Source organism: Antennarius striatus, chromosome 13 (genome assembly GCF_040054535.1).
Source record: "Antennarius striatus isolate MH-2024 chromosome 13, ASM4005453v1, whole genome shotgun sequence".
In the NCBI taxonomy this organism is placed as follows: Eukaryota; Metazoa; Chordata; class Actinopteri; order Lophiiformes; family Antennariidae; genus Antennarius; species Antennarius striatus.
In genome coordinates, this window is record NC_090788.1 from 21,514,932 (window position 1) to 21,541,141 (window position 26,210).

The 26,210-nt window shown below is 40.2% G+C and overlaps 3 protein-coding genes across 3 annotated transcripts in view; 2 read left to right on the plus strand and 1 right to left on the minus strand.

The window, feature by feature from the left end:
* LOC137606261 (organic cation/carnitine transporter 2-like) overlaps positions 1–26,210 on the minus strand; it is a 62,590-nt gene that overhangs the window by 24,832 nt on the left and 11,548 nt on the right. The gene's annotated exons all lie outside the window — the stretch shown is intronic.
* On the plus strand, positions 1,868–7,601 carry LOC137606383 (organic cation/carnitine transporter 2-like). The gene is made up of 11 exons (XM_068331629.1): positions 1,868–2,071; positions 3,471–3,653; positions 3,930–4,033; positions 4,619–4,773; positions 4,945–5,116; positions 5,277–5,403; positions 5,575–5,675; positions 5,950–6,164; positions 6,932–7,114; positions 7,198–7,333; positions 7,532–7,601. The coding sequence occupies exons 1-11, from the start codon at positions 1,868–1,870 to the stop codon at positions 7,599–7,601; spliced, it is 1,650 nt and encodes a 549-aa protein (XP_068187730.1).
* Positions 16,222–24,030, plus strand: LOC137606252 (organic cation/carnitine transporter 2-like). The gene is made up of 11 exons (XM_068331427.1): positions 16,222–16,428; positions 17,153–17,335; positions 18,188–18,291; positions 19,530–19,684; positions 19,881–20,052; positions 20,146–20,278; positions 20,974–21,074; positions 21,705–21,919; positions 22,589–22,771; positions 22,865–23,000; positions 23,330–24,030. Exons 1-11 carry the CDS (start codon positions 16,222–16,224, stop codon positions 23,397–23,399), a joined length of 1,659 nt encoding a protein of 552 aa, XP_068187528.1. The 3' UTR covers positions 23,400–24,030.

Consider the following 26,210-nt stretch of genomic DNA (forward strand, 5'->3'; position numbering starts at 1 on the left):
CGTGGACAAGAGTCTGCAGGACCAGGAAGCAGGTTTTAGGAAGGATCGCTCAGATCACATAGCAACACGACCCATCATCACTGAGCAGTCTATTGAATGGAACACATCCTTGGAGCCCCCACCAAGATCATAAACCTAATCAGGAAGTCATATGATGGAACCTCATGCAAAGTCATCCATGTAGGAGATCAGTGACCGCAGGTAAAACTAATGCTTGAAGATACAGGGTTGAGAGTGGAGACACATGCATGACAGCTGATGTTTGTTTTACTTGGACATTAAACGCCTTATAAAAGATGGACTTTGACGCTTTATGTTCTTAAATATCCAGAGGCCACCTAAATAATACGTAAGCTTTTTATCTCAGATCTAGACTGTCACGAATGCACACTGGATGTCTGATCACTGCTGGTGATGAACATTTTCTTTTCAAATTTTGTTCTTCATTGTATTTAGTGCAATCTAGACACAAATACTGTTATTTGGGATAAATAAAGTACATTTATTTTTATTTTTATTTAACCTTTATTTAACCAGGCAAGCAATTAAGAACAGGTTCTTATTTACAAATGCTGCCTGAGCTAAGAGCAGTGGCTCTTAGAGGTGTGGGGGTGGGGAGGAAGGCTAAAATAAACACAAAGACATACAATATACAGAAAATATAAGAAAAATAAATACAAGACAAGAGAACGAGGCCAAGAAAGAGAGAGAGAGAGAGAGAGAGAGAGAGAGAGAGAGAGAGAGAGAGAGAGAGAGAGAGAGAGAGAGAGAGAGAGAGAGAGAGAGAGAGAGAGAGAGAGAGACACTCAACAAGTGCAGCTGTCAGCTACAATTTCATGTAGGTTTTGTTTAAAGCAGTGAGTGATGTGGGGACAATGAGTTTGAGGCAGTTTTGAAAATTGTTCCAATCATTAGCTGCAGCGAATCGAAAGGCACTGCGACCAAAGGCAGTACGGGCTGTAGGGATGGAGAGTTTGATGAGCTTGCTGGACCTAAGATTGCAGGCAGGACGGAAGTGGTGTAGAATCACAAGTTGAGAAGGCTTATCATTATTATTATTATAGAAGAACAAGTTCAGGGTGTGGGGTATGTCTGTTTTGCTGAAATTGAATCTCCAAATTGTCAAATTAGAAGAGAGATTTGAGGATAGTCACAAAGCCCTGCTTGAAAATGCAGCTAATTGAACTGGACCTCTGTTGTTACCTGTCGTAAAGATGCACTGCCAGAGCAGCACATCATCTCAGAGCTCATTCAGTCGTTGTGACTTTGTAAAAAAACCAATGTCCACCTGAAACAAAGACAAGCTGACAGAGAATGAAGACGTCCAACAACTTCTCCGGGAGTGGATCCATCTACAGATAGACGGTGATGGAGTCCCCCAAGGAGAGGATGTGACAGAAAGAAAGCTGGATAGTCCTGAATCTGAAACCGGTTGTATCTAAACACCTACACAAATAAATGGGACACTTAATTACAGGTAGAATGCTACAAAGAGTAGAGAGACTTGCACACAATTTAAGATGATTTCCATTGATTGGTTACATCTGGACAATTGGAAGCGAGGTGAAGAATACATACTAGTTGATCATTTTTCTGAACATGCACAGACATATGCGACAATAAACCTAACACGAAACCTGCAGACTATGCAAAATGTCCTGCTATCAAGCATAAGAGTGTTGGAGTTCATAGTAATAAATGTTACTCATCAGTGCAAAGGGTAACTTGATATTTGTTGGCACTATATTCTTCCCTTCTATACCTGTGGTTGCACTACTTATCTAGTGGAGGTTTGGTTAGTGAGATGAAGACAAGTTCATCCTTTTTGACAGTTAAAACTGTGTGGAAACAGTAGGGATTTGATAAGATGGACTATGAAGAAACGACTGCATTTTTGGGTCCATGGGGACGTTTCCAGCAGATTGTCTTTTTTCTGCTCTCTACCAGTTTTATACAGAATGGAATTAACACTTTTTCAATTGTCTTTGTGGGGGATAATCCTACTCACCACTGTCTGATTCCTGAGCTCAACGTCACTGATGACTGGCTCAATGCTAGCGTTCCAATAGAGGTAATGAAACAAACAAAAAAATACAATTGGTTAAGAAACCGTAAGACAGAGCCTGGCTGTCAGAAATCGTCCCTGTGACTCATGTCCATTTAGTTTTTGTTGTGCCAGCTGAGTTACATTCACATTTGAACGATGAAGGACAGTCAAAAATAGAGAGTGTTGGCTACACAAGTACACATGTATGTACAAATGTGTACATACGTGTGTGTGTGTGTGTGTGTGTGTGTGTGTGTGTGTGTGTGTGTGTGTGTGTGTGTGTGTGTATGGGTGTGTGTGTGCGTATGTGTGTGTGTGTGTGTGTGTGTGTTTGTATGTTTCTTACTTTTATTACCTTAGGCGGATTTTGGACCAGGATTAGACCAAACAGGTGAGGCCCAAAGACGATAGACCCCCCCCCCCAATGTTGGACCCCAGAACGTTTTACATTGCAAAAGGCTCATGAAAGGCTCAGGAGCCCCTTCTGATATGCCGCTTGCCTAGTTAGCAAAAGTTAGGTACAGGTGTGTGTGCGTGTTGACCCTGGTGGTAGTAAATAGTACTGCATTCACAACCAAACAGTGTAGTCAGTACCGTAACACTGAGTATTTGTAAAGTAAAATAAGAACTGAGTCATTAAATAACATTATATGATAACTATTAGTTAAATGTACATTCAATGTAATAACTAATTAACTCTGAGATCTTTAAGACCACTGTCAATCATTTTACAAAAAGACATTGCATTTAAATTTTGATGAATCTTGGAAAATAAACTAGGAAACTTGTTGTAAAAATGACTTCAATTGATTTAATTGTAAAACCCTTATAATAAATTACCAATGATATTCTTTAGAGGGTGTATGGAGACACAATATTAATTAATATAATTGTTTTTATTGCAGTGTGTTGCTAGGTTTGGGTAGGGACACATTTCAGGAGATGACAAACATTTCAAGGACAGACAGGCATTAATATATTAAATTTGACTGTGCCTTTTCTGGATATGTACCATAGAAACGTGACAATTTATGAATGGGCGAGGTGAGATGCTGAGACTGCATTGTATGTGAACAATAATAGGTGAAATAACCCCACCTCAGTCATGGCTATTTCAATTGGACAAAGGCACCTTCTGTACTCTCCTGTCAAACCATCTTCTTTTTATAAATTCATACATTATTAACTTTCGAGTTCTGAAGACAACAATGTCCTCAAGTCCAGTCCATTTGTCAAAAAGCTAATAAATCATTGCGGCTACATTCCGGGGTTAATTTGAAGTTACAGACAGTGCTAAAAAAAAAAGTTTTCAATTTCAATGTTGTTGAATTTTGATCAATACAACACTTTTTGTTCATGATATGTCAACATGACTTATATAAAGATATATTTTGCCATGTGGTTTTGTCTTTGTGACTGTCAGGTTGTGAATGGGAGGCGGGAGCTGAGCCGCTGCAGCAGGTACAGACTGGATGTAATAACTAACCTCTCAGCTCAGGGACTCGTTCCTGGCAGAGACGTTAACCTGTCGGATGTAGAACAAGAAGGTTGTGTGGATGGTTGGAGCTACAGCAGAGACACGTATGACTCCACCATTGTCACTCAGGTGTGGGTTCTCTTCTCTATCTTAGTTAGAACACAGCACAGGCATGGCAATGCAAGTAGACGTGAAGATTTAAATTGTTTTCCATGTTTCCTGCATTTACATTGAGTTGATTACGTTCAATCAAGGTGGGGAAGGTAAATACTATGTGGAAATATATTGATGTAACCACATTACATATGGCTGTAAGAAGACATTTGACTACATTTTAAAAGTAACATCTGAGGGAAAAGTAAAGTGAACGACATTATCTGACTGATTCATCTGTGAATCCTTCAGTTTGATCTGGTGTGTGGTGACGAGTGGAAACAACCGTTCACCTCCACAGTTTTTTTCCTGGGAATTCTCTTTGGATCTTTCCTTACAGGACAGATCTCAGACAGGTAATGAACATTTTACATTTGTGGCACATTAGAAGGTAAACAGACGTTTAGAAGTTTGGGGTGGCATCGGCTCAGTTCAATGATCATAGGATTGGTGGTTCCATTCCCGCTCCCCCAGTCATTATGTCCTTGGGCAAGACTCTTGACACATGTAGTTTACTATCACCATATAAGAATGAGGAGTGAAAGAATAAGAATAGTGGAGTGTAAAGAAAATTTACCAATTGTGTGGATAATAAAAGTTTTTAATCTTTAATGGATCCACTGTAAAAAGCATCTTTGAGTGTGTAGAAATGTGTTATATAAATCTAATCCATTATTATTATAGACTTTTAAACTTTTTTTGACTGTTCAATACATCCTTTAAGAGCATGTAACCTATTTTTTTCACTATTCTAGCATACTATTTCTTTATTTTCTCCATCTTACCTATTTGTAGTTCTGTTGTACAATGCTCCATTATATTATTTTAACTACTGACCTATTTAAGTATGATAGTAATACTTGAAACATTATGCTAAGTAAAGTGAATTATCTTTGAGCATCTAAATGGTTCCTGTTTCATTGTGTTATTTTTCATTCTAGGTTTGGAAGAAAGCCTGTTCTCATTGCCACCATGGCAGCTCAGGCAATTTTCATTTTTGTTGAAATCTTTTCACCTACATGGACAGTTTTCTGTATTTTCTTTTTCATGAATGGTTTTTCACATGCCTCCAACTACATAGCTGGTTTTGTACTGGGTAAATATGGCCATTTATGTCCTTTTGACAGCAAAAGATATTAAAAATTCTGGATTAGTGATTTTAGACAATATACAGACTACATACTAGACTATAAAACATTAGCTGATGAACATATGTTATTAATGTGCATCGTAATGTATCTTGTCACTAATGTCTTGTGTTTTGCAGGCACTGAGCTCTTAACTGGGAATGTCAGGCTCGTGTTCTCGTCTTTGGCTGTAAATCTTGGATTCTCCATTGGATACATGGTTCTGCCCCTCTGCGCTTACTTTTTAAGGGACTGGAAAAATCTGCTGTTTGTTGTGTCTCTTCCTGGCTTGGCCTTCATCCCCATCTGGTGGTAGGTGATTCTCCAAATTTTGTTGTGATATGTTTAATCAGCCTTGTGTCATAAATGCAATGATGTGACAGATTATATTTATATCCATGCCATCTCTAGCTTTGAGTCTTTAGCTTCTGGGGTCCAGTTTGAACGCTTGTGCTTCTTCATACTGACACAGGTTAATTCCAGAGTCTCCTCGATGGCTACTGTCACTTGGAAGAGTGGCTGAGGCAGAAGCCATCGTGAGGAAAATTGCCAAATTCAACAAAGTCGAGGCTCCTCTGGTCATCTTTGAAGATTCAAAGGCATATATGGATTTATAACAGAGACTCTCAGTCCAATTATAGTTTCAATTTTTACAAGGGGATTCATACAAATCCAATAGATTACATGGATAATTCTTTCCTTGAAATTTTTTTTTATGTTCTGAATTAATTGTGGCTCGATAAACCATCTAACTCAAACCTGTCTTACAGGGTAATCAAGAAAAGAACCCCCCGATGAAGCACTATAATGTCCTCCACCTATTAAAAACAAGAAACATCAGAAACACATCCATCATTGTGTGTGTGGTGTGGTGAGTATCCGGTTTGACTGTTTCAAGCACAGCAAAGTGTTAATAAACTACACATATTATCTTACAGAACATTTTGTCTCTTTAATACACTCTTGTGGACAATAAACAATAAAATCATTTTGCTTTGCCTTACTTTGCTGTAGTTAATTTTACTTAACTTTTGTTTTTCAGTGTGGAGTCAAAGAATTTCGGTCATCTTTGCAAATGTGACTTCATTGTGTTACACATTTACCATCAAATAATAACTAAACAAATCATTTCTTTGTCTTCCCAGGTTTAGTGTGAGGATTGGATATCACGGTTTGTCTCTGAACACCTCCTCCCTTCATGCCGACCCCTACATCAGCTGCTTCATCTCAGCAGTGGTAGAAATACCAGCATACGTTTCCATCTGGCTCGCAGTGAAATTCATCCCACGGCGTCTGACTGTCATCTGCATCCTGCTGACCGAAGCCCTGTCTCTGTTCTTCATTCAGCTCGTGCCTCAAAGTATGAAACTCTCTGATTCATAGAAACTCTCTGGCTCTTTACAGAATTCTCCTCAGAGAATCATGGACAGTTTTAAAAAGCACAACCACTGCCACATGCGTTACCATTTATTTTTTTCACTGAGTATTTTCCTTATCAAAACCTGGCATTGTAATAAGAAAACTGAAATATTGAAACACAATTGTCAAGCCCCAGTAGCATGCCTGACAGGGAGTTAAATTGACCAAATTTACCAAGACCAAGCTTCTGTCTTGAAAAAGGGTCTGCAAAAACACAAGATATCAATATAATATTTCAAGTCTCCAGTGCACACGCTGTTTGGGTCACAGAGTAATACAACATTGAAAGCCTTTCCTCTTTATCAATATCAGGTCAGATACTCTCATGAAGAGCATCAAGTTTCAACCATCACTATTATGTTTTTTCATGTAGATAGTAGTTCCTTAGGTAATTTCTATGGTTGAAGAACTGCTTAGAATAAGAAGGCTGAGACTGAAAATCAGCTCCAGTGAACATATGTAAATAAATATGTTTCTGTTGAAGAGAAAACAGGAATATATTTTCCTTATTTAATTCTGTCCATCAGCAAACCATGTTTCCTTCTAGGTGCATTCTGTACTATTGTTGAATTTAAGTAATTCATCATAATTCAAGCATCTCTGTTTTTAACTCTAAAGAGAGTTAAAGTTTCTTTTTCTACTCCTAGTAGTTCAGCCATGCATTTCATCTATAGATGAACAATTGTTAAGAACAAATTTTCCTTCTAGATCTCTCCTATATTGCTGTTGCACTGGAGATGCTGGGTAAATTTGCTATATCAGCTGGAGCAGCCCTGATGTACGTCTACACGGCAGAGCTTTACCCAACGGTGATCAGGAACACCGGGACAGGAACATGCAGCACCGTCGCAAGGATAGGAAGCTGCTTTGCTCCTTTTTTGTTAAGTCTAAGTAAGTAAATTTGTCTCATATAGTTACTGTATTTGTTTACCTGTATCCATCCTACTTCTAACTAATTCATTCTAAATTCACAGGTGTGTACTATAAGTACCTACCTCATGTTACCTTTGGAACCATGGGTATTGTGTCTGCCTTTGCTGCTTTCTTCCTGCCAGAGACATTTGGACAGTCCCTCCCTCAAACTATTCAAGAGATGCGTAAGAGAGAAAGGTAGGTGTCATAACAGCTGCATATAGCCTAATAAAACTCCATATGTGTTAATATAATCATCATCAAATGAAGTGACAGTAATGGTATCAGTTTCATCAAGACGTTTGCAGCAGTGACAGAAACATGGCAGCTTTTGAGATTCTTTTCTTTGCTGAACATTAAACAAATAATTTCATGTCTGTATCTTTTTGCCCACAGCATCAAGTGTCCATTCAACACTGGAAGAGAGCATTCAGAACATCTGAAGATGTCTGAAACTAAACTCTAACTGACTGGAAGCTGTTGCTGTTCTCATGTTTATTGTTGAAATACATCTCCAAACCACTGGCTTAGAATTCACAGCGTGTTTTCAACTGCTTTTGTAGATTTGTGTATGAGAATAGTTTCCACAACATCATCAAATTAAAAGTATGAAAAGAAAAAAAAGTGTTTTAAGCTAAATTTCCATGTAAACAGGTCTTAACACTTTTGCTTCCTGTTATTTTCTTTTTTTTTGTTTCCAATCCCTCCCTCTTCTCACCACAAATTTGGCAAACTCCTTATTTCTCTATTTATTACAATATTTGATGTTTAGGTAATTAATAAATTTTGTGATATCCCTTTGACTCAGGCCATTAAACAGTTACAAGTCCCTTCAGTTACATGTTTTAACCTGGTTTCATCCACACCAGTATTCTTCAGCATTCTTCAGCTGAATAAGTGTTTTCACGTAGGTCTCACACTCATCCTGACCCTTTGTTTGAAAAAAAAAAACACATGAATGTCAGTGAATAAAATATTTATATGCTTAATTTTATTGATTTCACATTCAGATCATGTCACATTAATATTTACAATATTAAAATCTTAGTGGTGTCCCTATTAATTGGTTAGTAGTCCTATTGCTGACATGTCCCTCCAGAGTCTGGGTCCTGCCCAGAGTTTCTTCCTCAATGAGGGAGTTTTTCCCCACTGCTGTCACTTATGCTTTCTCTGGAGGGGTCTGTTGGGTTTCTCTTTTCAAACACTTTGAAATGTCTGCTGATGTGATTAATTGCTATACAAATAAAGGTTGATTGACTAATGTTCTGAAATATTTTATACAATTAAAATCAATGCCCCAAATAAGGAGAGACAGCATTTGTTCCCTTAAGTATTGAGTGTCCTTTCTGCTCTTGCACCCATGATACATTTTGGTATTTGATAATAATTCAAGGATCTAAGTTTTCTTTCAAATGATCTTTGTATTATGTGTTTAACATAATAAGTCCCAAGGTGGTGCTACAGAAAGGGGGAATTGGTGGCATCTGTTGTCCATATATAACTAATCCACTCATATTTACATTTAAGAGATCAAAGGAAAATTTCAGGATATTAGCTACAGTCTTCAAAGTCGCAAAGTGACACAAATTTGCAAACAAGAGAATAAATAATAACCAGATTAGAGGAGTCACTATTACTATGGAAACATAGAGTCAACATACAAGGTCCTTTTCACTGCTAAAACAGCCTACTACTAGGCATTCATTTCATTTCATTTTAATTAACTGTGTGTATATATATATATATATATATATATATATATATATATATATATATATATATATATATATATATATATATATATATATATATATATACAGGGAGTGGAGAATTATTAGGCAAGTTGTATTTTTGAGGATTAATTTTATTATTGAACAACAACCATGTTCTAAATGAACCTAAAAGACTCATTAATATCAAAGCTGAATATTTTTGGAAGTTGGAGTGGGGCTTTTTTTTAGTTTTAGCTATTTTAGGAGGATATCTGTGTGTGCAGGTGAATATTACTGTGCGTAACTATTAGGCAAATTAACAAAAAACAAATATATACCCATTTCAATTACTTATTTTCACCAGGGAAACCAATAGAACAGCTCAACATTCACAAATATACATTTCTGACATTCAAAAACAAATCTAGCCACCTTTCTTTGCAAGGACACTCAGAAGCCTGCCATCCATGGATTCTGTCAGTGTTTTGATCTCTTCACCATCAACATTGCCATTAACATACCCATGAGAAGGGTCCAGGTGATGATGATAAAGGTGTGTGTGCGTTTCAGGAGACAATGGACGACCCACAGAACTGCATCCTGTACAGCAAACGGTCGGCGGCATTCCTCAAGCTGGGACAGCTTCAGGCGGTGCTGGACAACGCAGTACAAGCCTGTGAACTCAACCCCAAGTGGCCCAAGTATGTGGATGCCGTGAGCTCCCAAACAAAAAGCCTCCCGGAGCAGCTGCTGTCGGTGGGCGCGGAGGTGGACAGTTCTGGTGGGAATGAGGTGGACTCGGCCCCGCTGCTGCCACGGACCGGGGGAGACTGCGCAGACACTGGGCTGTGAAGCTGCCAGTCCGGGTGGTGGCGGCCGCCGGGGCTCAGTGAGGCCGGAGGACCGGAACTGCTCCTGCTGCCAGCTGGAGTTCGAACGGACCGGCCGCAGCTTCAACCGGAGGGCGGCGCACACCTTCACCACGCCGGGCACCATTCTCTGGGTCTTCCCAGATTCCACTGCGAACGAAAAGTCCTTCTTGTGTGAGACCTGCGCACAGACCGTCAGGAGTAAATGTCGGCGCCGGCAGAGAGGGAAGTGGTCCGTGTGGCTGAAGCCCCCCGCAGTTAGAGAGCTCCACAACACTTCACGTGAGTCAGATACTGCTGGGTGTTTAAAGATGACTCTTTTCATCATCTTACTCTTCCTTCTAACTGCCCGGGATACTGGGACCCTTACTACCCCCAGGCAATCTCCTGTTCAAGAGACATTATTACCTCTATTGTCATCCTATGGCCGTGGTACATTGGACTTCACTTTTCCACCTAGGGACATCTCATCCCTTTGGACTACAATGTCTGTTGGTCTTCCTACTCGGTGTGTAACAGCTCTTGTTCCATTGTATTCGATCCTGCTATTGCAACACCTACGTAGTTCCAATTCTGTCATCTCAACCAAGCCCCCAATGAAAGATAAATTCTCTCAACGTTTTAGCACTGCTTTTTGTCGTTTGTTAATCATTCTCATGTTGGCCATTTCTGGCAATGTTCATTGAAATCCAGGGCCTGCTACAGTTAATGTTAGTCCTACTGCTCCTAGTCTGTCGTTTGATGATTTTTGTAAACGGAAATCCCTGGGCTTTTTACACATCAATATCCGTAGTCTTTTACCTTAACTTGATTTGCTAAAATCCTGGGTACACACTGCAAATCCTGATGCTTTAGCGGTTTCTGAAACATGGCTTAGAAGGAGCATTGCGGATGTTGACACTTTAATTCCAGGTTATAATGTCTTTCGCCGGGACAGAGCTCCCAAGGGTGGGGGCGTGGCTCTCTTTGTGAAGGACCAGCTGCAATGCTCTATTTTATTGTCAAAGTCTGTTCCCAAGTTTCTCGAACTGCTGGTGTTAAAAATCAATCTGTCAAATATCTTTTTCTCTTTCTGTTGCTGTCTGTTATAGACCACCCTCTGCCCCACCATGCTCTCTAGCTGTACTCAGTGATCTTCTTGCCCCGTACATCGCCTCTGAGTTTATTCTACTGGGTGACCTAATTTGGGACATGTGTAACCCCCCAGATATGGTCATGCAACAATTTGATGGCCTAAAACTCTTCCAAATTATTTCAGAGCCCACCAGACATAATTTGAAATCTCCATCTTCTGCATCTCTGTTAGATGTGATCCTCACAAACGCCCCTTCTAATTATAAATCTGGCGTCTTTAGTCAGGATCTGAGTGATCATTGTGCTATTGCCTGCATACGCTCTGGTTCCTCAGTTAATCGTCCACCTGTGACTGTAACCAGACGCTCCATGACGAAGTGAACTTGGATAGAATTAATACGTTTCCAACTATGGATGCTGCCTGGTCCTACTTTAAGTTGACCTCCAGTCAGATCATCAACAATCACGCTCCTCTCATAAAATCTCAAATCAAGGATCGCTTCAGCCCCTGGTTTTCCCGTGACTTAGCCACTTTAATCCACCAGAAGAACACCTTATGGCGGAAAGCCCGTTCCTCCCAGTCACCTGTCGACTGGCTTGCCTTTAGGCAGTGTAGGAACAAAGGCACTCAGGCTGTCAGAAAAGCCAAAGTCACTCATTATCTGGACAAATTTGCATCCTGTGGTTCTGATTCCAAGACATTCTGGAAAACGGTCAAGTCCATGGAAAATAAGCTTACCCCACCCCGTTTTCCTAGTGCAATGACCTTTGGTGACACTGTTGTCACTGATAAGTCTCACATGGCTTCACTTCTCAATCTCAGTCAACTCAGCCCATGTCTCTTCTGCCAAGTCCCCCACTACTGCCCCCTCATTTTCACCTACACCTTCCAGCTCAGGCACCTTCTCCTTTAATCCCATCCTGACCTCGGAGGTTTTAGAGGAACTCACCAAACTCGACCCTAACAAGTCAGCTGGCTCTGATGGGCTCAACCCCTTATTTTTAAAAGTTGCTGTTCCTGTCATTGCCACCCCCATCTCGTATCTATTCAACTTATCTCTGGAGCTGTCTGTTTTTCCTTCAGATTGGAAATCCACTTTGGTCTTTCCACTCTTTAAAGGTGGCTCTAGCTCTGATCCCAACTGTTACAGACCTATATCCATCCTGCCGTGCTTGGCCAAGATCCTAGAAAAATTGGTTCATAGACAGCTCAGCCACTTCATTGCTTCAAACGATATTCTGTCCAACCTACAGTCTGGGTTCCGGCCTGGCCACGGGTGCACTACAGCCACTTTGAAGGTTCTGGATGATGTTGTTACCTCCTTGGACTCCAAACAGATCTGCATTGCTGCCTTTATTGACTTATCCAAAGCCTTCGACTCTGTCATCCACTCCATCCTCCTGCAGAGGCTCACTAGCATTGGTCTGTCATCACACTCCTGCAACTGGTTCGCTAGCTACCTAAACAAAAGTTCAGCAAGTAAAGTCTGTAAATGTCTTGTCTGACCCTCTTCCAATCGTGAAAGGGGTGCCTCAAGGTTCCATCCTGGGACCAACGCTGTTCTCCATCTACATCAACAATATAGCCAAGTTTGCCGGTAATTCCAAGATTCATCTATATGCTGATGATACCATCTTATACTCAGAGGGCCCTTCTCTCCACTCTGCTGCATCCACACTCCAACACAGTCTCACTTCTGTCTAGCAGTACTTTCATGGCTTTCATCTTCCACACAATTCCAAGAAAACCAAATGCCCCTAAAATGCCACTGCCCCTAAAATCCTCTGTGCCGATGGCTCTGAACTGGAGTTTGTGACCAGCTATAAATACCTCGGTCTCTGGTTGGACTCATCCCTCTCCTTCTCCACCCACATCAAGCACCTGGAATCAAAAGTCAAAGCTCGCCTGAGCTTCCTCTACCGGAATAAGGCCTCCCTCACCCGTTCAGCCAAACACACACTTGTGAAAATGACCATCCTGCCCATATTTGATTATGGTGACACCATCTATAGGATGGCTTCCCAATCTACCCTTAGCAAACTTGACACTCTTCACCACTCTGCCATCCGTTTTGCCACAGGCGCTCCATTCAGAACTCACCACTGTGACCTGTACAACCTGGTAGACTGGACATCCCTCCACACCAGACGGCTCCACCACTGACTTCACCTCATTTACAAATCCATACTAGGAAAAACACCTCCCTACCTCTCCTCCCTTCTACACCACTTCCGTCCTGCCCGCAATCTTAGGTCCAGCAAGCTCATCAAACTCTCCATCCCTAAAGCCCGTACTGTCTTTGGTCGCACGGCCTTTCGATTGGCTGCAGCTAATGATTGGAACACTTTTCAAAAACCCCTCAAACTCACTGTCCCCACATCACTCACTGCTTTAAACAAAACCTGTTTGAAATTGTAGCTGACAGCTGCACTTGTTGAGTGTGTGTGTGTCTCTCTCTCTCTCTCTCTCTCTCTCTCTCTCTCTCTCTCTCTCTCTCTCTCTCTCTCTCTCTCTCTCTCTCTCTCTCTCTCTCTCTCTCTCTATTTCTCTCTCGTTGTCATTCTCTTTTGTCTTGTATTTATTTTTCTTATATTTTCTGTATAATGTATAACTTTGTGTTTATTTTAGCCTTCCTCCCCACCCCCACACCTCTAAGAGCCACTGCTCTTAGCTCAGGCTGCATTTGTAAATAAGAACCTGTTCTTAATTGCTTGCCTGGTTAAATAAAGGTTAAATAAATAAATAAATTGCGTGTAACAGCAACCACAGCCTCCAAGACACTGTCCAGAGAGGTGTACTGTTTTCCCTCCTTGTAAATCTCACATTTGATGAGGGACCACAGGTTCTCTATGGGGTTCAGATCAGGTGAACAAGGAGGCCATGTCATTAGTTTGTCTTCTTTTTGACTTTTTCTTGCCAGCCACGCTGTGGAGTACTTGGATGCGTGTGATGGAGCATTGTCCTGCATGAAAATCGTGTGTTTCTGGAAGGCTGGGACTTCTTCCTGTACCACTGCTTGAAGAAGGTGTCTTCCAGAACTGGTAGTAGGACTGGGAGTTGATCTTGACTCCATCCTCAACCCAAAACGGCCCCATAAGCTCATCATTGATGATACCAGCCCACACCAGTACCCCACCTCCACCTTGCTGGCGTCTGAGTCGGTTTGGAGCTCTCTGCCCTTTACCGATCCAGTCAGGGGCCCATCCGTCTGGCCCATCAAGACTCATCAGTCCATAAAACCTTAGAAAAATCAGTCTTGAATATCTCTTGGCCCAGTCTTGATGTTTCACCTTGTGTGTCTTGTTCAGTGGTGGTCGTTCTTCAGCCTTTCTTACCTTGGCCATGTCTCTGAGAATTGCACACCTTGTGCTTTTGGGCACTCCAGTGACGTTGCAGCTCTGAAATATGGCAAAACTGGTGGCAAGTCGCATCTTGGCAGCTGCGCGCTTGACTTTTCTCAGTTCATGGGCAGTTATTTTATGCCTTAGTTTTTCCACACGCTTCTTGCGACCCTGTTGACTATTTTGAATGAAACGCTTGATTGTTTGATGATCACGCTTCAGAAGCTTGGCAGTTTTAGGAGTGCTGCATTTCCTCTGCAATATACAGTATGTCACTATTTTTGATTTTTCAGAGCCTGTCAAGTCCCTCTTCTGACCCATTTTGCCGAGGAAATGGAAGTTGCCTAATAAATATGCACAGTAATATCCACCTGCACACACAGATATTCTCCTAAAATAGGTAAAACTAACAAATCCCCACTCCAACTTCCAAAAGTATTCAGCTTTGATATTAATGAGTCTTCTGGGTTCATTAAAAACATGGTTGTTGTTCAATAATGAAATTAATCCTCAAAAATACAACTTGCCTAATAATTCTGCACTCCCTGTATATATATATAGTGTGCACAGGCCTGCTCTGCATGCACACAAGGGGCCTGTAGGCATACAGGTGAGGAGGAGGTAGAGCGACGGGCAGCTCCTTCATGGAACGCCCCAATGAGCGATTTATAAAGGGGACAGCACCTTGCTCAAGGGCAACTCAGCAGTGCTCAGGAGGTGAACTGACACCTCCCACTGCCAGTTCACACTACCGCCCCGGGTCTTGAACCGCCGACCCTCCGGTCCCCGGTCCAACACTTGGTGGACTGAGCTGCTGCCGCCCCAATCAGGAGGTTAATAAACCAAAAGAGAAATCTCTCTTCAGTGCTGCAGCCAGGCTAACACAGTCACAACTCAGTTCAACCTTAAATCCCTAAATATAACCAGTAAAAGATTCCTGAATTTTTCAATAAAGCTTTCCGTGTGAGACAGAAAACTCCTCGACTGGACCATGTAGTTACTTATATAGTTTAATGCTAATTAAGACTATTTTAAAATCATGCAGATAAATATGTGTGTCACACATGTTTCACTGCCAAGCTTGACTACTGCAAGTCCTTATTATCACAGGGAACCGGTCACTTTTCCCCAAGTAATTTTCTCCACAATGGCCATGTGTTCCACTAATGGCCATTCCCATCACCCCTCCCATAATCCCTTGTGTTTCTATATGAGACGATGTATGTGCTTAAATGTGTATGTGTGTCGTGTGTGAATGTACTTGTGTGCTGTATACAGTTCACCCTCGCGCATTTGGGCATCAACACTCACGACTTCACCTCATCGGTGATTTTTAGTAGTCAGTCACATGATACCATACACACATTCTATTGGCTGACGGCATCAGGAAGTGTTCTACGTTCTGTGAGTCTCTGACTTCCGTGAGACACAAAAGTGCTTTAAACAGTCTATCAGAGTGTTTTAAAGGTAATACAGATAGAAGGTGGTTTAATATCAGTATGGGGGGGGGGGGGTGAAGGGTTCATAACTGTTTAAATTACCGGAAATAATAAAATAAATAGTTTGTCACTCTATCGCAGAATTTGTTACTCTTGTGTGGTTCCTGGAAGGCATTAACCACGAGGAGCTACTGCCTTACTCTCCTAAAGTAGGAATGGCAATCTATCTTTTAGTGGCACTGAGAGTTAACAGTCCCGACTGTCATCAAATATCTGTGATTAAAAGTGATTACGCCAGCATTGTGCACACGCACTTTGCACTGTGAGAGAGGAACTGGCATGAACTTGCTCTATATTCACACTAGCCACTATAATTCTATTACAGATGAGAACAAAAGGAACAAGAGATAATGAAATGAACTACAATAGGTGTTTATTAATTTAAAAGATGATATCCAACTTTGCGTGACATTGACTACGGTGTGTAATAACTTGATGTTTACTGAGCAGCCTGATAACTGCTTTGAAATGCTGGTTTTGAAAGCATTTTGCATTTTAACAGTTGGGTGTGGCTATCTGTGTGTGATCTAAAGGCATGCTGACCTGTTTTTGTTTTTTGTAGTAAAGCTTGTGAGGAGAGCTTGTGGGAGATGAAGACTTATGAGGAAAGCATAGCATTTTTGGGTCGGTGGGGACGTTTACAGAAGATTGTCTTTTTCTTGCTTTCTGTCAGCTTCGTGCCAAATGGATTATGTGTTTTTTCAATTGTCTTTGCGGGGGCCAAGATGAGGCACCACTGCCTGATTCCTGAAGTTGACCTCACTGAAGAATGGCTCAACGCTATCATCCCCAAAGAGGTAAAGGAATGGAACGCCACCATTTTTTAATCAGTCGGCTTGGAAAATTCCAAGAGAGAGCTGTTGCAGGAAATAAGGGTGTTAGTCACGTCAGCAATTATTGTGTGACAATTACATTGCTAGGGGTGCTTTGAGTAGAAGAAGGGGAAGAAGAAGAAGTATACTTTATTTATCCCCTAGGGGAAATTCTTATTTTTTCACTTGTGGTTAGTTAGTATATATATATATTTGAAACATGCATACATGTGTGTACAGGTTCCTGAAATAAACAATTTTAGTGTCCAAAATTGATAATAACTGAAATGAGTAATAGATTATCAAAATATAATTATAAACATTTATTTGACATATATTAATAAATTTGTCCACATTATCTAGATAGCATTGACCTCCTTAACAAGAAATTCATTGTTTTGGGGTTCACTACATTGAGACCATTGTCTATTGTATGTGATGTTACCAAAGAAATATTAAATGTTAGCATTTAATTATTTTTTAAAACTGAGATGTCTAGCTGTAACATTTCCATCCCACATTTATTTCCTACATTTACATTTACAAAGTATTTGACTGGAGTAGTTGACTAGAGTAGTAGTAGCAGTATAACTACATTCCAGTCATGTGAATGAACAGATACTGACAGTGTCACGGCACCTGCCCATGAACAATTAAGGGTTGGCTGGCTGAAAGCTTTACAAAAACACTTCATGTATGTGTGTCTGAGGTGGTGGATGGGGGGCAGGAGCTGAGCAGGTGCAGCAGGTACAGACTGGATGTGGTCAGAAACCTCTCAGCTCAGGGACTCGTTCCTGGCAGAGACGTCAACCTGACCGATGTGGAGCAGGAGGGCTGTTTGGACGGCTGGAGCTACAGCAGAGACGTCTACCAGTCCACCATCGTCTCTGAGGTCAGTGCTTTGTTTTTCAGTTTGTGTCTCTCTCCTTTGTGGTATTTGTTGTAATCGTAATTGAACTGGTTGATTCTCTGACATAAGAACATCTACTTGGACCCAAATATTACAATTATCTCATCAAAAATCAATGCATTAAGCGTGCTGTTGGCCATTACTCAATAACTCATATACCACTGAATAATGAAACATTTTGACATTTACTAATCAAAAGATTTAAAGGTTCCCTATAATGCCACAGACTTTTGCAAAATATATTCTGACTGTATGTCTTATTATACAAAATCAATTGCAATAATTGTGGGTGCTTAACTTGAAACTGGTGACATCCATGATGCGGCGTTTGTCCTTTTTCTCATAAAAGTTCAGGAACCACTGTACAAACCATTTTTAGACAAGTCATAAAGCAGAATCGTTAAAGCAAATATTTCCTTTTTTTAAATTTTGTTGAAATTTGCTCAGTAAGTGCAGCCAAGTGAAAACAAGTTATACCAATGCACAAGAATGGCTGCTTTAAACTATTCTTTATTCAAAGGAGACCCAAATGTTACTCCACGAACAAAAACTTAGATAGTGGTGAGAAAAAACAAGTGAGAGTGAAAGAAAAATGTAACAGAAGTTAAATAATATTGGTGTCCAATATTATCGAATGATTATGACAATAACGTTGATGAGCACACTCATCATCACACCATTTACAGCTGTTTCTACCAAAAGAGAATGCATTGTTAAAAAGAGAGGAAAAAGAAAAAGGTTCACTTGTTTTAATCCCAGAAAAGTATTCAGATATATTTATCAGCTGATGACGGATTACCCCTGTGCTTGTTTCTTCATTCACACATCTTCCAGTTCGACCTGGTGTGCAGTGAACAGTGGAAGCAGCCGTTCACCTCAACAGTTTTCTTTCTGGGAGTCCTGTTTGGGTCTTTCGTCTCAGGACAGATCTCAGACAGGTAGTGAAACCATGAAACTGCAAACAAATGAGTGATGGATAAACCATGACACAGCTTCAACACATTAGACCAAACCAGACCGAAACGTAACTATCTGCCCTGGAGGTAGTGCTTCCTCCTTACCCACAGCCCTTCACTTGTTTCCCCTGCTGCCAGGGACACGCGTATGACTGTATGCCTCAGGCTCTAAACACAGATATCAACTCAGAAAATAAAGGACTAATAGAGTTTGCCACAAAACCACAGTAGCCTACCTTCACAGTCAGGTAATCCTAACTATGATGCTGCCCCCCCCCCCATCTCTGCATACCTGGTTTTCTTGCATCATAGGATTCTTTCAACTCTGTCTCCCCAGGGAAAAGTAAGTTCCTCTTACACTCAGAAGTCCAGTATGACACCTGTTGGTCCAGTTTTATGCCTTCACTTAAATAGTAAATTTGTTTGACATCCTCTGAACAACTAGTGGACTAACTTCCCTCCATTTATTGTCAATAAAATTACCAAACATTTCACTACCTGGTTGTGATGCACCTGGGAGAGACACATTAACCCAGTTGGGTATGTCAAAGGCTACGTAGACTAGAACACAGTGGGCAGTCCGCATCCTTTCCTAACCACTGATTTAGGCTGTGGGGAGATGGGAGCCCATCATAAGTAGCACCTATCATAAATCAGATCCTTGTTTTGCTTGTTACACTTCCTTAATACATCTGACAGTCTCCTCAGGCTTCATGTATCTCCACTAACACTCTCCTCTTTGCCCTAACGTCTCCATATTTGCAGTACCTCAGATGTTTTCCTGCCTCAGGCCTTCAAACTGTGCGCTAGCACTGAGGATTTCATTTTACCATCTTTCCAGACTCTTTTCTGGGTTCTCCAAAGCTGTGGCATCACCTCATCATTTATAACAAACCTGTTATAGATCTTCCCGTCATCAATTGAGAGGTCACGAGGCTTAGTTCACACTTATTCTAGTCCACAGCTCTTTGCTGTTTAATTTATCCAGCATTCAGCTACTTGGAGCGGTTCATGTCATGGTGGTCATATACTCCATGAAGACCCTACCAGGGGGAGGCGTACCCTCCCTAAAGCCTTTCCCCATTCACTTCCCATTTTGAGGCCCTAAAAATGACCTCCATTCCCATTTTGAAAGATATTATGATCAGTATATGTTCTCTGAAAACTATATATGTATTTATTTATTATTTATTATTTCACTGTATGATTTCTCTCTTTAGATTTGGAAGAAAACCTGTTCTAATTGCATGCATGATAGCTCAAGAACTTTTCAACATCGTGCAGTCATTTTCACCTACGTGGACGGTGTTCTGTATTCTCTACTTCATCACTGGGTTTTCACACACCTCCAATTACATCGCTGCTTTTGTGCTGGGTAAGAGCTTACATTTTACATTCTTTGTGTAAGTATATTATTGTAAAGAGTGATCAGTATCAGTATATTCATTCCATAAATACATGTATAACAAATAACATTTAGTGTCCCATATACATTATATATATCACTATGTCAGTATTATCACTGATTTATTCTCTGATGCATCCCAATTTTTGTCTTTTTATTTGTGCAGGTGCTGAGATTTTAACGGGTCATGTCCGGGTCCTGTTCTCATCTGTGGGTATAAATTGTGGATTTGCGATTGGCTACATGTCGCTGTCTCTCTTTGCCTATTTTATAAGAGACTGGAAACACTTGCTGTATGCCACCTCAGTTCCTGGTTTGGTATTCATCCCCATCTGGTGGTAGGTTGAAATCTAAAACATTGTGGGAAATGTCCTTATCGGACTCGTAATTGGAACTAATGATGATTATTTCTGTGTTGAATCCTGAGGCAGGTTGATCCCAGAGTCTCCTCGATGGCTCCTCTCCGTGGGAAGAGTAGATGAAGCCGAGGCGACAGTGAGGAAGATCGCTAAATTCAACAAAGTTGATGCTCCTTTGCTCATCTTTAATGATTTCATTACAAAAGTAAGTCTGTTTGACTTGGATGATGCAGCAGCAGACACAGACGTCAATGTGTGTTCTTCAGGGTGAAACATAATGTTTATATATCATTTCATGGAAATTCATCCAGTTCAGATTATATTTGATTAATTCATTTTGAATTTTTTTATTATACAAGCAGAACCTAGTTTGAATGTTGTTTCATAGTTTAACTCATAGTTTAATTCATTAAACTATTCAATTCCTACCACGCACCGTTCCGCCTCTTCATCGGTGAGTGTTCACACTTCAAACCAATGGAACAACACTAAAGTATATCAAATTAAATTAAATTAAATTAAAAAAACAGCCACGGGGAGCAATTTTCTATTCACAGACGGTCTGGGATTTTATCGTTGTCGAACAAAGTGTGTGTTTCTTTTTCCTGGCCTTGGGTGCTGGTGGACAACTTGTCAGCCCTGTAAAAGGAACTCCTCAAATTTAGTAAGAAATAATATCTAAAGAGTAGATAAAATGATTTAGAAAGTCTGTTCATGTTCATGATTCTATGAGTCAATATATTTCCTATAGTATCTACTCAGTGAAACACACAATGTGATAAACTTGTTTTCTGATCCAGTATCTGTCCAGAGGATAGTCCCTCACCACATCCAAGATTACAAATGAGTAATCTGCTCCTGAGAATTAATCCTTTCTAATCTCATTGTTTTATCATGCAGGACCAAGAGACAAAGACACTTCCTAACAAACACTATAACGTCTTCCACCTGGTGAAAACAAGAACTATAAGAGACACCACAATCATTGTGTGTGTGGTGTGGTGAGTACGGCCCGCCCATCCATCCATCCATCCGTCTGTCCGTCCGTCCGTCCATCCATCCATCCATCATCCATCCATGAATCCATCCATCCATTACTGTTACATTACATCTCATTACATGAGGAATTCAGATTAAACTAAAGCAATGTCCACTTTGATTTCAGGATAATCTCATCACGTTTTGATAAACCCGTTGACGCCTCACAGAACACATTTTAACTAGAACCATGACTATTACAACACTGAAGCAATTAAATGTTTCATACAATTCAGTTTATTTAGTTTTTTTTACGTTTTATTATAACAGACTTTACACCTTCATCACATTTACAACATCAGCAACAACATCTGTAAAAAAATAAAGGGCTGACAGGTAGAAGCCAATAGGCTTGTAAAATTCTCGTCCTCCAGAATCACAAACATCTCTCTCATTATAACATGTTGTCAACAAACTCAGACATTAAATGTTTTCAATGTCATTGTAGAAGTTGTCGTGTACGGTTTTTGTTTGTGGCAGTGAGCATGAATTCAGGTCTGAAGCCAAATGATCTGGGGTTTATTTGTGTTATTAATGATGTTGCTATGCAGATTTTTTATTAAAACTTCACTGTCTTCTTCTACTCTTCCCAGGTTTAGTATCAGGATTGGATATTATGGACTGTCCTTGAACACCTCCCAGCTTCACGCTGACCCCTACATCAGCTCCTTCCTCTCTGCAGTAGTGGAGATCCCAGCATACGTGTGCATGTGGCTGGCGCTGAAATACATGACGCGACGAGTGACCGTCATCTGCATCCTGGTCACCGGATCCCTGTCACTGTTCTTCATTCAGCTGGTCCCTCAAAGTAGGAAACCATTTTGAGATCTGAAGACAGGTGGCCACAGGGGCACGACTGCAACACCTTAATCATAAAAAAATAACAAAAAAAAGAATGCTTTATTATTCAAATTGACTCACTATCATTGTTTTATACAACACTGACTCTGATTATTTGATGCCTTGCCCCAAATAACATGACTGGATGTTCAAATGTATTTAGATGGCATTCAAATATCTTTATATTTATATATATATATATATACACCTATATCTTTATATGGTCATGTGACGCCCAGAGCACTAAAAATATAGTACATCTCATAATCCAGTGTTGTAAAATAAAGAAATAAGTCACTGCAGACATTTTGTGAGTCTCATCACCTGCCTAGAAGCACCATGTTTATTTCTGTTACTATCATCAGGTTTTTTTGTATTTGCTCAAACAAAAAAATAGTGACTTTCCATCACATGAATATTGTTCTCCTTCTGTAAACCTTTTGTTGGGCCACCGCTCTGCTGTGTATATGTACACACACACACACACACACACACACACACACACACACACACACACACACACACACACACACACACACACACACAGAGTAAACCAACTGTATTATTTTGTGTACCTGGACGATGGGCCACAAAGTGGCATCATTTCCAGTATTGATGGTATTTTCTATCTTTCCAGGTGTGTCCTACATCGCTGTTGCCCTGGAGATGCTGGGTAAATTTGCGATCACAGCTGGAACAGCCCTGATGTACGTCTACACAGCAGAGCTTTACCCCACCTCCATCAGGAACACGGCCACAGGGACCTGCAGCACCGTGGCCCGAGTGGGAAGCTGCATCGCACCGTTTGTGTTAAGCCTTAGTGAGTAAACAGGTTATAAAGCCACCATCATCAATAAATAAATACATTTATCTCGCTTTGACAAAGGACCTACTAATCCAATTTCCTAATCAGGTGTGTACTACAAGTACCTACCTCACGTTACCTTTGGAACCATGGGTATTGTGTCTGCCTTTGCTGCTTTCTTCCTGCCAGAGACGTTTGGACAGTCCCTCCCTCAGACCATTCAAGAGATGCGTAAGAGAGAAAGGTGGGTGTCATCATAAAACTCTATCATTATCAATATGATGACAACTATAGAGATCAATGCATGAAGATTTACTCAGTATTCAGTGTTTAGACATTGGTAACAAAAACAACACAAAATGTTACATGATTGTAGAATAATCTCATGACATCGGGTACTTTTTGAATGAATGCTTTTTTATTTTGTACATGTGTTAGTAAAACAAAGTAGACCTTTGAAAGTACGCAAAACGACAATACCAATAGTCAAAGCACATATTAGACTTTACAGTGGACAGAGTTTTGTTGAACATGAAACTAATTATGTCCTCTTTGTATGTTTTCTCCTAACAGCATAAATTGCTCATTCACCACTTCCAAAAAGCATTCACCACCTCTGGCAATTCTGGAAACTCGACTCTGAATATCTACAGACATTATTTGCACAAACAAGTTAAATATAAAAATTATTGTGAAATAATTTTCCTGCTTATTAAAGTTAAGTCTTTCATGGCAAGTTTTAGTGTTTTTAATAAAATAATAGAAACCAAATATTTGTAATTGAACATAAAATGACAACATGGATGTAAATCTGTCTGTAATATCTTGGATATATGTGTAAAGATTTAGTACAGTGTAATTGTCATCTTTTTTGACAATGAACTGTGTCATATGGGCGCACCACAAAGGAGCTGCCCGCCACGCTACCTCCCCTGCATGCGTAACGGCCTCCTGTGTGTGTGTGTGTGTGTGTGTGTGTGTGTGTGTGTGTGTGTGTGTGTGTGTGTGTGTGTGTGTGTGTGTGTGTGTGTGTGTGTGTGTGTGTGTGTGTGTGTGTGTGTGTGTGTGTGTGTGTTCAGGGCCTGTACACACATATATATGCATGATATTGATCTAACTAGAGTGTGCCACTAATGTCCCTATGGGGATCAGAACCAGGATATAAAATTAAAAGTAAAACAAACTAACAATACGGTGCCATGCTGATGATGAGTCGTGTATTACTACTTTAATTTTGGATATTTAAATATTTGGACTGTTTTTAATTTCCGGGAGCTACCTGTTATAAGTAGGTTGGAAAACTAGTAATGGTTTTAAATGTTGATAAAGACATAATTTCACAAATCATCCAAGATGTTTGTTCACTTGTTTAATGCTGCTCTGCTGTTCAGCAGCACTTTTCTTCCCTGTGTGTTTAAAACATGACATTTTCGACAGTACATGTCCATCATCTGAGACTGCCTCCAGTGATGTGGTTGACAAACCTGCAGGTGAGACTATTTTACCCCCTCGTGACCTGAACACAGCATTAACACAACATCCCACTGACTGTAAACTAACACAGCAGCAGTTTTTGAGCTGGGGAGGGATGGAGGGCGATGGAACAATTATCCTGTGGGACCATGATGCAGATCCTGTCATTTTCAATTATTTTTAGTGCACACAAAGCAAAAATGTTTTCATGGACAAGTCCGGCGTTGCACAATACGCACTGCAGTTAATGATTGTGTTCATAATTTTACATCTCACTGGACTTCAGACCATGGATTCCTTCTTCTTCTTCTTTTTGGATGTTTTACCTGTAGGCAGAGTTCTGCAAGCTTGCACTTCAGATGAATTTAAAGGTCAGTGTTCCATGACTGTAATGAATTCTTTTTTTTTTCATGAGTTGCTCTGAAGAATAATTTGTCCTCCTCACATCTAACTCCAGCTCTCAACATTTCTTGTGCCCACTTCATAAACTAAATGGATTATAGTAAAATCATTACAATCACAAACATTTCTGTATCACCTTTACATTTCTGTTCCTTCTTGTTTGCTCCAGTGATGTCATTCATAAGATCTGTTCCCGCTCTGCGATCTCTGTCCTCATGAATAGAGTCTCAGGATTGTTAAGATTTCATTGTCTGTTTATTTTTATGTCTTTGTTGTCAAAATCAAATCCAGAGAATGAATCAGTCGTGCATGTGATGCAGAAATCCAATGGGGAACAGTGGACCTTCAACTGGACCATGGTACCACACAGGTGATAATTAAGCATATTTGCATATTATGGTTTAGTTTATCAATAGGATTCACAGCACACAAACGTTCCTTTGCAGTACAAACACACAAAACACTGACATGACAAGATTTTTTGATTTTTACCAAAACACTTTAATCACACTCAATTATTTTACATAACATGAAAGTGTTAAAGTCCTTCAAGTACAAAATCATAATAAATCAGTGCATTACATGATGTAATGCACTGATTTATTAACTTGTGTATTACATCAGATATGATATAACGCGCTCCTCTTTTAATTCTAATCCAAGGGGAACAACAAGAGCAGCTCTCAGGCTGACAGGAAGTTGAAGGCTTTCTATTCTATTCTATTCTATTCTATATTCTGTACACAACAAGATAAGATATTCCTTTATTAGTCCCAGAGTGGAGACTAACTTAAGGCAGTCATCTGAAATGCCATCTTGGCAGTTAACCAAATGATATTACAAAAAAGAAAGTCATCAACTCAGATCTTGAAACTGCCATCGGCTACATTTTGCCTCACCTGAGGGCAAATGACATCACCTCAACTTCACACAACAGACAGGGGACTGAAAGGAATAGCAGGTATTCATTTCACACACACGTTTATCACAGATTAAAATTATAATACAGTAAAATCTCTGCAGAGGATTCTCTGAAGGTGAACATATCTTAACAGGAAGTCCAAATTTTGAGAACCAAGAATACGGGGATGATCCACAGGTTGTATTACAGCAGGTCAGGTGTCGTCACATTTCATTGGCTAGTTCACACATAAACTTGATAAGCACAAGAAGATTCCGAGGTGTGGACTCAGCACGGTCCTTTCTTGTTAAGGCACTCTTGTTCTTGCATATTACTGAAGATTGTAGTCATCACACAATTACTATTACTTTTCATTTATCTATCAGCCTTTATCAAGTGGTTATTTCATATCACCCTACAAATTATAGCCGAGATGATAACGGCCATCTCGTCTACACGAAAATTGTTGGATTATTGGATGGATGGATGACCATTTAAAGTTACTAACAGTTTGTGTGTTTTTGGACGCTTAAAGCCGAGTCTCTAACATCACCACTGGTACAGGATTCTCTGTTGGAGTGCTGACTGGACACTTAAAGCTGTTGGACAGGAGAAAGGAAGAAAGGAAAGCTTTGTCACGACAAACTATGATCAGCTTCTTTACCGTCATCCGTATCG